This window comes from Simochromis diagramma, unplaced genomic scaffold (genome assembly GCF_900408965.1).
Source record: "Simochromis diagramma unplaced genomic scaffold, fSimDia1.1 OVJJ01000685.1, whole genome shotgun sequence".
NCBI lineage: Eukaryota > Metazoa > Chordata > Actinopteri > Cichliformes > Cichlidae > Simochromis > Simochromis diagramma.
Window position 1 is genome coordinate 3,963,387 of NW_024387477.1, and position 16,429 is coordinate 3,979,815.

The window sequence follows — 16,429 nt, forward strand, 5'->3', positions numbered from 1 at the left end:
CATGTCAGCCATTGAATCAAATCAAGTTGTAACAAGTCAGACACTGGGTCATATAATCTAAAAGCTAATCTCTACTGATCGATGCTTTACAGAAACCAAAAGTTTCAATGGTGTTTTCAAAGTTGCAATAAAATCATAATGTAAGCACAGCACCCGAGCAATTATTATTCATGGGAATGATTATGCCGAGCAGTTTGAACAGCAAGCGTGCATTAATGCCTTGTGTTCTCTGAAAAGTGATTTTTGTTTGTGTGCTTGCGTGTGTGTGTTTAGCTCGAGAATATTAACAGCCGAGCAGGAGCCAGCAGCCAATCAGGTGCGAAATCACAAATGAATAAATAGGCTCCTGATTGGCTGCTGTGCAGACTGCAGGCTGACCCCCCCGCGCTCCGATCACGATGCTTTGTGTGCTCTCCCTGTGTGGCTGACACCTTTGTTTTCACCATTAACTGTTTTATATGCACTTTAGTGTTTTTATTGTTCGGGCACTGAAGCACCCTGAGGTACTGTATGTTTTTAATTATTGATTTATTTGGTCTGCCATAGGCTTTACTGTAATTAGAAAAAGCTGCAAAGAGCTGGATAACTAAGGCTACCACTGCAAAGTCATAAGATCTCTCTTTTTTTCATGTTATTATTCTACTTTTGGATATTTCAGTGGTCATTTACATTTATTGCTATTATCGATCATTTAAGCCCTGATTTAGCACATTTAGGTTCAACCCTGTCTCTTTGTTTCCAGTCCTGCAAACAGTTGTTTCCTCTGGTCTTGGTATTGTTGGAGATGATATCTTTTGTTGGTGCACATTTTTATGTTTAATCTTATGTTACATTTACTCCCAGGCAGAATACTCCCAGTTCTCCATTAGTGGATGGTTTTGCTTGTCCGGCTGAGATACAGCTTTTTTGTTGCCCCCTTTTCCTTTCCTCCCTTTGTTAGAAATCCAGTAACTGCAGTTACAGCAGATAAGCCACACCGGCTGTTGTAGGCTGCTTTAAATCACCTGTGTCACGTTTACACACACATACACAAAAAAAACCAGCATTCCCGGTGCCACATGTTTTTGCTTATTTCTGTGTTTGTAAAGAGGGGCTGAGGTATCTGTTCACATCTTTATAGGCTCTTACGGCCCCTTAGAGGAACTGGAGCTGGACCCCCGGACCTCATAAACTCTGCACGAGTCTGTCCAGAGTCACAACCCTTGGGATCCTCTGTGCCTGTGTGTATGTAGTGCGAGTCACAAGATGTCCGTACTTGCACGTTTTTCTTTCTGGAATATATGGAGAAGGGCGCACATACGGGAACCTGGCTTCGTGTGGCATCAAAGCAACAGCTTGTGCTGCTGCTTTGAGTCACGGGAGCAAGAGACTTACTGACTGGAGGGAGTCTGTATTTTTTTTAAAAATATATAAATAAAACAAGTCTGACAGTTCCTCCAGGAACAACTAGCGACCAGCAGCATCAATAATAATAAAAAACCCATATGGAACATATTGATTCAGTTCAAAATAGAAGTGACCAGAAAGAGTTGGGAATCGTGTAAATCAGAGAAATCCTTTCTTCTCACAGCTTGTTAGGGAAGGATGGACATCTTGTTGCCATAAGCTGTGCCCCCCAGCGCACGCACGCACACACACACACACACACACACACACACACACACACACACACACACACACACACAGAGATGTGACTAAGTATAGCTTCATCTGGCTTCCCTCAAGGGTCCCCTTCACATATAGGGTCCCCTTTCCTCACAGCATCCCACATGAACAGCGGCTACAGCCATGTTTTGAGAATTAATAAGAAGACTGGACTCTGGCATGTAGGCCAGAGTGCGCTCAGATCTAATTTTTTGACCAGCAGAGAGGAAATGAGGGGGGGGGGGGACTACAACCCTGACCTCTCACCTTTCACCCCCATGAGCTGGATTTTCCACAGAGGACTTTATGGGGGTTATGGTTTGTGGTGGTTATCTTCTCAGGGTCTGTTCAGCAAGGGACACCTCCCCACCGCCTCCACCACCAGCAAATAAACACATATCACATTTATCAGCAAAAAACCATAAACACAAGAGTAATGGAAGCTGTGCATGTTTACTGAAGCACAACTTCCTCTTCTGATTATGCAAGCCAGCATGTGTTCGCAGTACATGTTTTTCCTGCAAGTGTGGGATTAAATCAGATGGTAGCAATTTAGCCCGCTGAAGAGCAACAAACTGGTTTTAGCAGAGTTTGGCACGTTTTTCAGGCTGCTGATATCAGCTGTAGTTTTTTTTTTCCCTTTTTCCTTACAGCTGTTAATAGCATTTTATTTAATGAGCGCCAAGGAAACAGAAAGCAGAAAAACCTGGCAAACTACGCTAGTGGAATAATAATGATGATAATAATAATGAATTAAATGTCGTGCTTTTAATCCAGGCTAAAATGAACTGTGAAAGAAAATAATTAGCTGGGAGAGTGATGTCCAGCAGTAGTTTGCGAGGTGAGCCGAGGTTTGATGCCCTCTGCTCCGTTGCTCTCCTTATCTGGTGCCTGACTGTGCAGACACATACAGCCTCCCGCTCTCCCACACATGCTCGGTCTCACTCAGCCCGAGTGAATGCGTGATTTGGGGATTTTTGAGCGTGCAGCAGACGCTGCCTCGTTTTAACGCGCAATCACCGCCTTGAAGAGTGAATTCACCGTGAGCCGCTTTAATTGATTGTCTGCAGATAGGATGTTGTGTGATTGCCTTTCCAATTGTTGACAAAGGTCAAAGAAAACATTCTGTGTGTGTGTGTGTGTGTGTGTGTGTGTGTGTGTGTGTGTGTGTGTGTGTGTGTGATTGAGCAAGACAATTATTTTGATTTTTGAACATTTTTCAGCGGTGTAGCGGTCAGGGGTGAAGCACAGAACTAATCAGTGTCTGTGAGCCACCATCACTGCTTGAGCCATATTTCTCACATATCTTCTGGTTTTTAAATATTTTTTGGCAATTAATTGAGCCGACAACCGCACACAACTATCTACAAAGGTCATTGTTTATTGTTTGAAATCTCATATTTAAACTCATTTCCCAACATCCTGCAGTCTGCTTGGAGTATAAAGCTTAAGACTATTTTCCTCATTTTTATTTAAATATTTATGATTCCAGTGACATAAAAAAGCTCCACTGTCAGTTTTGTAGCACTTGTCGAGCACCCTCTGTCCTTCCTGTTACCTTCAGGGCGACCTTCCTTTTCCTCTCGCTTCACTTCCATCATCCTCCATCTCGTCGTCTTGCTCACAATCCGCCGCACAGGCCTTCCACCAGAATTAAAATTGAAATTCCTCTTAACCTACTTACAGCCTCACAGTGTTTTCAATTTGTTTAGCGCTAAAGCACAACAGAGATCAAACCAGGTCCGTCATAATAACTGTACAAAATGCAATTATCTTGATAACTGTGAAGGTTCAAATAACTTTTTAAGCTTATTTGTGTTTATAAAGCTGTAACAGTATAATCACACTGGCCGCGGAGGCCTAATAGCAGAACGTTAAAATGCACCAGACTAAATTAGCTTGGTTAGATTAGAATGGTTGTCTCTGTCTATGTGTTAGCCCTGCGACAGACTGGCGACCTGTTCAGGGTGAGCCCCGCCTCTCGCCCTAGCTGGGATAGCGGGGCGCTGGCGACCCTGCAAAGGATACGTGGAAGTGAATGGATGGACGGACGTGCGATGACATGGCTTACTGTAAAACAGCTGTTTTCTGTTCCTTTGATGTTAAGAGAAATTAATTATACTTGCAGTAAATTTAAGTAGTGTGGAAATACTTGTAAATACGGTGTAATCCTGGTAATTTAGTGGTAAAAGAAACAATATTTTTCCATCTTATATAATCACCTGCACTGATAGCTAAGCTATTTATTTTTCAGGATATAGTTATATTGTTACTTCATTGGAGTTATTGGATATCATATTTTGCATTATCCTACTGTATATTACTGTATACTAATATTTTTATTGTATATATTGTATATCTTATTCCTCTGTTGCTCTGTCTCTGTGTATGACAAAAGAATTTCCCTCGGGATAAATAAAGTTCTTCTTATCTTATCTTAGGTATGCTGTACATCTGGGCCTAGACACCCATTTTACTGTAAGTAATTTTAAGTATAGCATGCCCATCAGTGTAATAAATGTTAAATAATGATGTGAAAAAATAAAGATGGTTAAGTCGCTACAGCCTGCACAACAAAAGCACAGCACACAGTGCAAGATTGTTTTTCCTCTAAATTACCAGGAAGTTAATCAGTACTAACTGTATAGTAGTGACTTTGTTTCCTCTATAAGCCAGACTTGTCGCCTTAGTCTAGTGTGTTTATATGTAAATGACTTTGTAATTATAACTAAAATAATTGAAATTCCATGTAATTACAGGGGAATTATGTCCTGAGTCTGGAGCCATATTTAAGCTTACATTAAAGTGCAATTGCATCCTCCCCCTTTAACACCACCCTTCTTTGCCTGTCACAAATATTAGGTTTGAAAAGCAGGTGGGTGGGGTTCCTGTGCCCACAGCCACAGCTATGGTTTGAGACGACCACATTAAGGATATTGGCTGTCACTGTTTAGTAAGAGCACCTATCAATGAAACTCTGCATACATATGGCAAAAAGTAATTTGGTTATTGAGTTTCTGTGTAGTTGTTTTAGCTAAAACTAAGTCTAGTAGAGTAAAAAGAACAATATCTTCTGATGAGACGTAAGGAGAGGTTCATCACTCTGTTATGGTGGAACTGGTGAGGCACAGACATAGCTCTGCTTTCTCTGTCATCTGGTATTTCTGTTGGCCAGCGTGAAAGCATAAATTTCTGTTTTTAGTTGTTGCATGTCATGACTAAGGCTTGGCTTCTGTCGATCTGTGTGTGTGTGTGTTTGCATTCCTGTCTCTGAGAGGACTGTTGATTTAAAGCTTTAGTGACCTTTAGGACAGGATGCCTTAAAGGGTCGTATGTCATGTAAAACGTGGTTTTTAAGGTTCATCTAATGGAGCTGAGGAATGTGTTATTATCTGCGAGGGTCCTCATGAAAATATGACGTGTCTGAGTATGAGAACAACTGTGCATACCCAGCATGCCAGTACATGACAAAGTTTCCGTTCTGGAGAAGCAAAAGCTATCGCATTTTAATAATTTTGCGCTTTGCAGCACGTTCCCAGTTCATATCCTGCAAGCACGCCACGGCGAACCTCCTCATTTTGCGGCCTTCAAAATCTTCTGCTTTCTGTCTCGCCTTCATCCTTCATCTTCGCTGTCAGCTTTCCCGCAGCCATTAGAAAACATCACGTCCTGATAGATGCTCAATGGAGCAGAGTGCGCGCACATGTAAACAGATCCAAGTGCGCTGGCGTCGATGAACGCACGCCGGGCTGAGTGCACCCGCATCTACACGTAGTGCAGCATAGGTGCAAACGTGCGCGGGCGCGGAGAGATTCGTGCTGATCAAAGGAGCTGTGATGTAATCAGTGTCGGAGCTTTGCACGCATCCCTCATTAACTTTCAGCAGAGGCCTTAATAAAAAAAAAACACTGGAGGGAATCTCCGCTTTCTCTCCTTCCCTTCCCTTGTCTTTCTCTCCCTTCTGCCTTCGCATCTTCTTCTTCACTCCCCGCAGTTCCTGCTCATCTTCCTCCACATCCATCTTCCATACAGTGTTCTCTCCCCCCTCCCTTTTTTCTCTCAGGCCCAGGAGCTGGTTTGACTTCCGCTCAAATAGAGTAAATATTTCCCATGGCTTATCTGACCGCCAGCAGGACCAATATGACACAAAGTGCGAGGCTCTGCTAATTAACAGAGCCTCTCTTTCTGGGGTCAGAGGCCCCGTCGGGGGCAGTTAGAGCTGTAAGTTTGAAATACAGAACACACCAGCGTCCCATTTATTACGGTCAGGTATGACACGCCGCTGTGTGGCTGCAGTCACTGGAGGCAAAGTTTTACTACAACATACATCTTGATTTGATTTTGTTAGTTTCTGGTGGAAGTTCCTGGACGGAGGGCGGGGAGGGATAAAGAAAGGATACAGGGGGAAAAAAAAAGAAACAGAGCAAGTTTATTTCTTTCTGTTCTTCTCCTTCTGTGTAGGCTGGCTTACGTCCAGTTACAGTCCAGCCCCTTGGTAGTGATGAAGGTGTGTGACGTACAGCAACTTCCCTGTTGTGCAATCGTCAAGAGACTCCCGGGGCCTATAAGACCCCCAACGTCATCTGGTTTCTCAGAGTCTGGAGGTTGTTTTCTCCACACACACACAGGCGGTCCAACTCATGAGCATGATACAGTCCGGGGTCTTCAGCTGTGCAGATTTCTTTTAAAGGGGTCGAGGAGAAATTGTCAAGACATGGATTTTAGCCAAAAGAAGCTTTGAAAAAGAGCTAGACTGTTTGGACTGGACGCTCAATTACATCAGGTAAAGAAATCATAAATGGCTTTACTAGTCTAAGAGCGAGAGTTTTCTGTTTTCTATCACAACTTCAACCGTCAGAATATTTTTTATTGGAATCAGCGTAGTCGATGAGATCATTTTCCATGTACGAATGATGGCTTGCTTTGAATTTGATTTATTTATGCAGTTAGTAGTGCTTTCACTTGTACACTGTTGCAAGATTCGTTTTTAGTCTTTTTAACACTTTTAAAACTTTTTCAAATTAATTCATGATTGTTTCAAAAATGTAATCTTTAATTGAAGAAAGATGTTTTTTTTACAGTATTCCAATAAAACTGGATTACAGCCACTGGATTACAGTGTATCAAGTATGGCGTAATGTATTTTTGCTTTGATTAGATATCAAGTAAGACACCTAATAAAGGCTCGCACCAAATAAAGATGCCTGTGTAGAGAAACTTTGTCCATAAAAGGCAGCTGAATTTTAAATGCGCTCTTGTTTTGCATTATTTCCAGCTGACCTTGGAAAACTCAAAGGAGGGAAGTTAAACTGTGTGAGGCAACGGTACATCCAGTTCCATGATGGCAATCCCAAATGACCTCTCCCTTTTCAACTCCACCTCTTCCCTCTATTCGACGACGGAGCTTTTTGTGAACACCTCCCCGACTCCCTCTGCTCCCCTCTGCTCGGACTGGCCTCCTGTGCCCATGACCACAGTCATCCCCACCGTCTACAGTGTGATCTGTGTGCTGGGAACCATAGCCAACACCTTGGCAGTGTGTGTCCTGGCACATGGTAGTGCCTCAAGGAGAACAGTAGCTAACACCTTCATGCTGAACCTCTGCGTGTCCGACCTGCTGTTCCTGTTGTCGCTCCCGCTGTGGGCCGTCTACTACTCCCAGGGCTACAACTGGCCCTTCGGTCGAGTAGCCTGCAAAATCTGCGGCGCTCTCCACAACCTCAACCTCTACGCGTCTATCTTCTTTATCACATGCATGAGCATAGACCGCTACCTGGCCATTGTGCATCCACTCCGTTCCCAAAGTGCACGAGACGCCAAGCGCGCCCGGTTCATCTGCATCCTTGTGTGGGTTCTGGCATGTGCTTGCTCAGGCCCTACCTTAGCTCTGAGGGAGACCTACTACCTGGATGCGCTTGGTGTGGAGGCCTGTGCAATTTTATATCCTGATCATACCTGGTATCGGACCCTGGTCTGGATAAAGATTGTTCTGGCCTTTCTTCTACCACTCTTTGTCATCTCTTGTTGCTACTGTGCTATTGGTAGACATTTGTTGGTTGATACGGGGTTGGTAAGAATGCAGAATCTGTCTCACCCACACAGCATGTCATTCTTTAAATCACTACAGTTCCACGAGGGCTATAGTAAACCGGAGAGACCCCCCACCCCTTCTGTGAATCCCAGCTCAAGTGGGGCCAGACCCCTGGAGGGTAGGGGGCTTGAAAGGGTATTGTGGACAGTAGCTGCAGTGGTTCTGGCATTTTTCCTCTGCTGGTTCCCCTTCCACTGCGTGACCTTTTTGGATGTGCTCTATAGTGAAGGCTGGTTGGACAGCTGCTGGGTAAGCTGGAGCATCCAAAACCTCACCCCTCTCACACTCTGCCTGGGTTTCTCCAACTCGGCCATCAACCCTGTGCTCTACTGCTTCATTGGGAACCATTTCCGTGGCCGTCTAGGAGGCTTATGCAAGGGCCTGTGTGCTTGTTTAAAGGCCCGAGGGGAAGAACACAGCCAGAAGAGGGGCTCCTTCAGCACCAGGCTGAGCTCCTTCTCTCGAAAACTCAGTGACCTCAAAGACTTGGCGATTGTGGAGCCCTCTGGCTCTGCGTACCTGCCCCAATTCCCAGCCCTGACTCCAGCAAGGAGACTTTCTCATCCCCTCAGTGATAACTGCTGAACACCAATGAGCGTGGCTGTGTGAGACAGAGCTGTTACTAAAACTAAGTCAAATTCTAGCAGAGGTCATTTCTGCTTTACAAAAAATAACTGTAGATAAAACATTTTTTCCACACTTGATTTGGACAGTCATCAAGCATCTCTTGTGAGTCACTCACATGATGTCATTTCTGGCTGCAGCGGGAATCATTTTGGAAAAACAACATTGTCAAAACTTAATGTACAGTACCTGATAAGAACCAAACAGCTGACAGACACAGTTTGTGCCTAGCAACTGAACAGAGTGGCACAATTAGCAGCTAATGAAGAAGATATTCCCCCTGGAGTTGCTAGAAACTACAAACAAAGCTAAAACATAACAAATACTGCATATGAATTCACCATCTGGATATAAACACAAATCTAAACAAATGATCATATCTCTGTCCATAGCTGCTGTATATAAAGATGATTTATTCACAGCTTGTTTTATAGCCTCGCAGAATAAAAAAAAAAATCTGTTAGCTATAAGCAGTGCAAGCTACATCTATGCTAATTTAAGACTTTTAAGCATTGCTTTAGTTTTTATGTTCCTCTAGCCCAAATTACTATGAAATATAAGAAACTACATTGTGTTGCTGTGTTGCTATGTTGGGTAATCAGACCACATTATTTAAAAGTCTAGTTCATAATTTAGCGTTAGCCTAGGCTAGCCCTAGACATCTCACTAGCTAGCATTAATTTAATAGTATGCTTTTTAAGTGTGATTTGTTCTTATACAAATGTTATATCCTATATTTTTCTAAAAGGAAATATCTCATTGTATAATAATATTTTATATTAAATTGTTTGTTTGTTTTTTGTAAAGGAAAACAAGCTAAAAACAAATACATTAATTTCACAAAAGGGTCTACTTTTCCTCTTTTGGGGGGACCAAAGTATCATGTGTACTTGACATTTATCTGTATGTATTGGGAAAAGAAATAAAGCAAAAACCACTTTCCATATGCCACTTCCTTTGCTTGATACAGTTCTCCAAAATGACTATGCCTTCCGTTTTGTGAAACCCGATCAATTTACTAGAGATTTCAAATGTTCCTTTTCCCCGTCTTACCCTCTAACAGCTGTGACTCCGAGCTTTCCCCACCTGGGAATATGAGAGCTGAGATTACTGTCAGCCTGGCAGATGGACATCCAGTCTCCCCTTCCAGAAAGCCTCACACAAATTCCACACATATCAAGGCCAGATATCATAATCTCATACTAATATCCTTATGATGCATTCCAGTCCGGCCGCTTGTGTTGGTTGAGGGAGCCTGCAGCTGATCAATGATATATCTCTGCCTGCTATTTGTGTCCAGTATAGATTTGCTGCATTCTGCATTGACCCTGGGCTGTCTCTCTGTGAGCTGAGAGCCAATACAACATGGTGTAATTTTGTTCCGGACTGGTGGTTGCAAGGAATTTTTACAAGCAGGAAAGCTAAATTAATAATCACTGAAAGGCTTTATTATGAATAAATGGTAAATTCTTCTTTTCTATCTTGAATGTTTTTTTTTTGTGGGGGGGGGGGGGGGGGGGGCTGCTAATAAATAAAGTGAGGAAAACTTCTTCAGTCTACTTGAAATACATGAATATTTCCCGCTTTTTGCCACTGGGTGGCGCTAAAATGCTGCAGAATCATTGAAAGAGATGCCATTGGCTGCTAACCCAGTCAAAGGCCCAAAGTCCCACTGCTCATGATCTTTCTGAGCCGAGGGAAAAATGGCTCTGACACAGACTGATGACTCATGTAGGCTACACTTCTGAATGTATAAAAACAGACACCCGCGACAAAAGCCGCATTAAAGAGAGCCACCCACTTGGAGAATACGCTGAATGCCAGAGTCACATGGGTAACCTTTCTGAAGGGTTTTTTCTTACAGAAGCTTTTTGGTGATGTGAAGGACACCATGCGGTCAAGAACAGCATTCAGTCCTGCAAATAAAAAAGCCTACATCTGAACATGACAGATGAGCTCAGAGTACCAGACGCCGTGCTATCAGCAAATTGACGTTTCCTGTGGTAATGTCACCGCAGTAAACATTGAATATTTTAATCACCAGACTCTTAATTTGACACGACAGAACTTTCCTACTGATGGGACAGATTGCTGGATGAGTTTGTTGTACGCGCAGCTTCATTAGCTGATTCCTCGCTCTTCTACAGAGCAGGTGGGAGTGTCTTTGAACACACGTTTAAGCAGAAGACAGACTAAGAGATATGTGGCTGAGGAGATGTGTGGACATGTGATGAGAAAATGCATGCTGAGAAATACCGAGAAGCACATTGCTTCGGGTTTTTTTTCTCCCTTCCTTTATCTGCTTTAAAATGTCTTCCTCTGACATATCAGTTTAATTCAGCAGAGCACCCAAGTGCAAATTAGACTTTTCTTTCTTTTCTTGTCTCCTCTTTATGTGTTCCATTACAAGTTAAAGTAGAGAAATAATAAGAATTGCTGAGATTTTTTTTTTTTTGCCACGCATCAAAGGGAGGCAGGCCAGTGGTGGGAAAATAGGACGAATCTGCCCCTTTATTAAAACTGTCAACGCCGAAATGAGCTGAGGTTTTAACACATCATGTCACATAAACTTGTAGGTGGAAGGCTTTTTGGAAAAAAACGTCACAGCGAATCTAATCTTGAAATATTGTCATTTGAATCTTGAGCAAGTTGAGGTGGCAGTTAAAAAGAAATATTCTGAGGAGGTTACAGCTCCTGGTCTCAGGAAACTTGGATATGCATTTAAAAACATTTCTAAAACAAACTAGTGAAAATAAGTGAGAATAGCTGCAGTGGACTGCTGTGAGCTGTATGTAGTTATTATTTTGAACTACTTTATAGTTCCACTTTTTGCAGTAATATAGTCACTGGCCTCTTTATTAGGTATCCTTTGTTAGTACCACGTTGGACCACTTTTTCCTTTAAAACTGCCTTAATTCAACGAGGTGCTGGAAACATTTCTCAGAGATTTTGGTCCATATTGGCTTGACATCACACAGTTACTGGAGATTTGTTGGTGGACCGCTGTGATGCAGATCTGAGCTCACTGTCATAATCAAGAAACCTTTAATTTTTGTGAGATGTTATCCTGCTTGGGTGCACTGTGGTCACAAACAGATGGACATGGTCAGCAACAACACTGAAGTCGGCTGAGGTGTTGAAATGATGCTCAGGTGGTACTGAGGGGGCCAAAGTGTGCCAAAGAAAATACTTCCCACACCATTACACCACCAGCAGCCTAAACCACTGATACAAGGCAGGATGGAGTCTCTGCATCATGTTGTTTATGCCAAATTCTTGCCCTACTGTCTGAATGCTGCTGCAGAAATAGAGACTCATCAGATAAGGTAATGGAAGCTGTGGTCTTATGCTGTGGTAGCCCATCTTAGATCAGCAGAAACACTCAGATCAGCCTCTGACACCAACAATCACCCCACATGCAAAGTCATTTAAATCAACTTTCTTTCCCATTTTGAAGTGTTTAAATTTTAGAGGTTGTCTTGACATATTCTTCATGCTTAAAATCCCTAAATGAGCAGGTGTACTTAATAAAGTGGCTGGTGAGTGTATACACAATGTAACTAGGCATCAGTTATGTTGACAAATTTATCTGACATTCCAACAAATTTCACAATTACACTAAAAACAGAAAAGATTTGAGAAATTAAAATAGTTGTTGCCATTTTTAATAAATCGTCTAAATGTGTAAAAACAAGCTTGAAACTTTTAAAAGAACAGCTGTGTTATTTTCATTTGTTAAATCAATTTTGTTGTGTATTATTGATTTCATTTATTATTTTTCAAACTGTTTTTAAAAACTTAATTAGGAATTTTAAATCATTCTGATATATTCTACATGTTTTTTTTTAACAAGCATGTATAATCCATGACTGCCTACATATTGTGCCACACAATTCATAGAAGTTGTTTCAGAGCCATAGAGTCTGAGCAAACTTCTGCTGACAAGAAACCAAATTGAGGCTGGAAACAGTGCACGTTAGTGCATCATCACAGCATACGTTTTTCCTATGTGAAAAAGGGCGAGATTGCTTCACTTTATCCCTCTGTTGTGCTTTCTTCTGTTGTGGAAATGTTCTGTTAGAATCTTTTATGTTATTTCCTGTCAAAAAAGAAAGAAAAAATAGAATCATTTCCTGAGAGGTAGACAAACCCACACTTTACTTGTGCGTGTGTGTGCGTGCTCACATATGTGCGTGGTATAAAGAAAGAGGAAGACTGTAAGAGCCAACCCAGAAAGGTTAGAGGTTAGTGAGAGAGCTGCTATCACTGTAGGTAAACAAGTGTAGAGAAATCAGAGAGCTCGTACGCCAAAGCTCAGGCTCCCTGAGCAGATATTTGAACCGGTGAGAAGCGGGGATCGAAGGAGAGGCTAGACAGCTTGCCTTACCTGTGCTCCCAGTCCAGAGCATATGCAGCAAAGGCAAGAAAAAGCTTTCCTGTAGTAAAGAGGGGAAAAAAGGTAAAGTGGGGAAAGAGACACTTTGGGAGCAGAAGAAAAAGAGCATCTGGGGGAATAACTGTGATGGAAAACCTGCCCGTCTATCACGGACCCATCGGCAAGGACGAGGGAGAAAGGCGGCTGGGCCAGGACGGCCGAGACGGGTGCTACCTAGTCCGCAACAGTGACACCGTGGAGGGTGTCTACTGCCTGTGTGTGCTGTGAGTACAATCAAAGAAAAAAGTGCAACATCTGCTTTTGTTCTACTTCTCTAGGCTGAGACCTCATAATCACATCAACACATACAAAATCCTATTTTGTGCTGTTATAGAGATTATCGATCCCCTCACGTTTAGAGAGAAATGCAAGCGCAAAGGCAATACGGCAACCGGCTGAGTAATAAGTAACTGTGGTCTCTTAATAAGCATCAAATAAAGATTCCCAAAAGGAGAAGTGATAGTGACAGTAAGAAGAAACACTGAAATACAAACCCATGTTTCTGTTTGTGTGTGTGTTTGTATGCAGATGCCAAGGCTACGTCTACACATATAGAATCCACAGAGATGATGCAGGCTCATGGGCAGCAGAGGTAAGACATTTTACTATTAAGATTTCTTTTTTCATCCTGCGTCTCGCTCTTTAGTCTGTGCTGTGCCTCTTTTCACTCCATCCCCTCCCCAGAAAAGTTCGCAGAAGCAGCTGCACACATCTGCCTCGCTTATTGGTTTAGAAGTAGTTTTGGTGCTGGTTGTAATTCAACAAGCTGCGGAGGCACAAACATGTGTTTAGTTTTTTTGAGGAGTGACAGCACTGAGAAATGGGTACGCTTCTGCTTTAGCAATAACACCCAGTGAAATCCATCTCCCACCAACCCCCACCTCGAATTTTGAAGATGCCACAGCATCAGCATATACTCCAGAGACGGGGGGGGGGATTGCATTTGACAGCATTTCTGATGGGATGTGTAATTGAGCGCCGAGGGGTGGCGAACACCCCGGGATTGGGAATGTATAGAGACATCTGAAGGCCGCGTCTATCTCTGACTGAGCGCGACGCTCTCGTAGCGACATTTTAACCTCGCTCATTCTCACTGATGCCGTCAGGCGAGCAGATGGGGATGGATTGAGGGATTGAAGGAGAGCGGTGTGCGTGTGTGTGCATGTTTGGGTTTCGGTGTGGAGGCTTGAATTACAAGAATTTCTCTACAAGCTCGATAACAGTTTCCATTATTCATGCGCAATATCAATCACTCTAATGAAATATTCTCGGGAGCAGAGGTAACACTTGTGGCCGGAGACAGGAAACATCCAAAGTGCTGTGCTGGGCGGGAGAGCTCCCCACATTCGATTAAATGATGGTTTTTTTTCTTAAAAAAAAATAAAACATATCGAAAGAAAACCGTTTTCACCGTTGTACTTATTTATTTATTTGCAGTTTGATTGATGGGGCCGAATGAAAACACATAATGTATTTTTTTTTAAAGGCCTTACTTGACAAAATTATAGCGCTGTAGTGGTTTAGGAATATTAAACGCTGGAGTGACAGCTGTGGGCAAACAAACAAGTGCAGGGAGGGGGTGGAAAGAATAGAAAAAGAGAAAGATGAGAGCGTTTTCAATTAGAAACAATGCAAAGCTCCCTGTGAGAGAGAGAAATGACTTTACTAAGCGATCATCATTTCTTTAAAAGATATTTGTGTGTGTTTTCTAAGTTTTATTTCAGTGCTTCTCTGTTACAAATAAGGCTCTTGAGATTACTGGACTGTTAAAGCATCTTGTGGTGCATTAATCCTAAAATAATGCTTTTTATTGACTTAAAAACTATCTAAAATACCCACAGGAGAGGATGTTTTCATAGGTAATTGCATCCCGTATATTCCCAGTGTAGCTTTTAAACTCCTTGAGTATATCATCAGTATGTTTCCCTCCCTTCCACAGCACGTGTTTTTTTTTTTTTTTTTACAGCTCTTATATATATTTTATCTCTTCTGCCTCGTCTTATTTATTCATCTGTCCTTTTACTTTGGATTACTGAATCCAGATATGCAAAAAATGTATAATTGACACCATCCCCAGTCCATCCCCGAGACGCACTTGTATTACTGCCTCCACTGGCAGCGTATCTGATGTCTTTTTATAAGGTAAAATCTGCGAGAGCTCATTTCAAGGCGGCTCTGTCCCGTCCTCTTCATCCCCCCACTGGGGTTTTGATGTGGAGATGGGGAAACGCTCTGAATTCTCTGCACTTCTACTTCTTTTCTCTCTCTCTCTCATGTTTCAGACCACTCCTGGTGTGCAGAAACGATATTTCCGGCAAATCAAGAATTTGATAGCAGCTTTCCAGAAGCCTGGACAAGGAATTGCCATGCCTCTGCTCTACCCTGTCACCGCTCAGAGACGGGCGCAGACACACACAGAGGAGCCCTGTAATAGCCCGTCGACGACGGAGAGCAGCCCGAACCCTTACTTCCAGCAGCGGATGCCACATGCTGCACAGGGACAGAAAAACAGGAACAAGAAGGAGGTGCGACAAGCTTTTGGTTAGGGGCGAACCCTAAGCTGCACCACTGACCTCATTTCTAAGCAGAAATAGTGCCAGGGCACCATTCCTGCTGTTTGCGTTTTTTGCATAATGTGCATCAAGTAAATGTCATTCCCCCCCCCCCCATTTGCTACATTGAGCTCATTTAGGCTCCAGCAGTGACTCAGATCTCAGCCTCCTTCTACTTTTTTTTTTTTGCATATGCAGCACAGAAAGTGCAACCCCCCTCCCCTCTCTCCTCCCCTCTTAACTTTCTGGGATGTAAAAGATTCAGCTGCAGAACCATTAATATCCATTACTGCATACATAAGCTGACAACAAATATTGTGCTCTGTTTTCTTAATGCAATAGAGTTGTGTGAGCGGCAAAGAAAATAAATGATATTGGCTGAAATAAACTCTTTTAAATAAGGTCATGCACACACAGCCGTACACACCCGAGCCTGCGTTTGACATAATGCTGAGGGGAAAGGGGGGGGGCGAGAGAAAAAAATTCAATTTGACATATTGGAGTGCTGATTTCCACAGAGAGAATGCTGACTACTGGTGTGTGTGCATGCGTGTGTGTGGGTCCATCATTCACTCGTCTGATTGGCATTACATGATGAAAAAAAAAATGAGAGAGAAAGCGGAGCTGAAAGAGGAGAGCATCCATTCAGCGCAGACAATTCTTCAGTGCAGCGGTCTCCTAGCAACCGGACCCTCCATCTTTTCACCGCGGAGATGAGGTTGGACAGTATCTAACGGAGCATATGGTTTCGAAGGGAAGGTGCATCACGGCCGATCGCAGAGTGCTAGTCGGGAATGTATATCACCTGCTTGCAGTCAGAACATATGCATTGTGTGTGTGTGTCTGTCATCCGCGGCCCGGGAGAGGAAACACAAACAATTAATGGTGGGCAGATGGTGGAGCGACGGCGGGAGGCGAGTGTGTGTGTGTGTGTGGGGGAGGCGATGGGGGAGGCAGACGGACAGGGAGGTGGATTAGCAACATTTAAAGAAAAAAAAAAAAAAGTTCTTTACTTTCTTTTTTAAACTTTTTTTTGTGGGGAGAGGCTTGGAAGTGGTTCACATGTAGTCTGATTGGCATTTC

The 16,429-nt window shown here is 42.9% G+C and overlaps 2 protein-coding genes across 3 annotated transcripts; both read left to right on the plus strand.

Annotated features, from left to right (window-relative positions):
* The first annotated feature begins 370 nt into the window (after positions 1-370).
* On the plus strand, positions 371-9,305 carry LOC120723837 (type-2 angiotensin II receptor-like). 2 transcript variants are annotated; one of them, XM_040015599.1, is made up of 3 exons: positions 371-503; positions 6,106-6,427; positions 6,920-9,305. In XM_040015599.1, the coding sequence occupies exon 3, from the start codon at positions 6,983-6,985 to the stop codon at positions 8,318-8,320; it is 1,338 nt and encodes a 445-aa protein (XP_039871533.1). In that variant the 5' UTR covers positions 371-503; positions 6,106-6,427; positions 6,920-6,982; the 3' UTR covers positions 8,321-9,305. The 2 variants fall into 2 exon arrangements, with proteins under 2 accessions (XP_039871533.1, XP_039871532.1); XM_040015598.1 differs by lacking the exon at positions 371-503 and adding an exon at positions 4,007-4,122.
* Positions 9,306-12,363: 3,058 nt separating this feature from the next.
* Positions 12,364-15,758, plus strand: LOC120723839 (SH2 domain-containing protein 1A-like). Its single transcript, XM_040015605.1, has 3 exons — positions 12,364-13,018; positions 13,323-13,386; positions 15,077-15,758. The coding sequence occupies exons 1-3, from the start codon at positions 12,882-12,884 to the stop codon at positions 15,338-15,340; spliced, it is 465 nt and encodes a 154-aa protein (XP_039871539.1). The 5' UTR covers positions 12,364-12,881; the 3' UTR covers positions 15,341-15,758.
* Positions 15,759-16,429: the final 671 nt, after the last annotated feature.

Excerpts from the sequence above, each read along its gene's own strand:
- LOC120723837 (XM_040015599.1), top strand. The coding sequence starts at position 6,983 with ATGATGGCAATCCCAAATGACCTCTCCCTTTTCAACTCCACCTCTTCC.
- LOC120723839 (XM_040015605.1), top strand. The coding sequence starts at position 12,882 with ATGGAAAACCTGCCCGTCTATCACGGACCCATCGGCAAGGACGAGGGA. Across the intron at positions 13,019-13,322 it reads GTCTACTGCCTGTGTGTGCT|ATGCCAAGGCTACGTCTACA; the intron begins GTGAGTACAATC and ends GTTTGTATGCAG. Across the intron at positions 13,387-15,076 it reads CAGGCTCATGGGCAGCAGAG|ACCACTCCTGGTGTGCAGAA; the intron begins GTAAGACATTTT and ends CTCATGTTTCAG.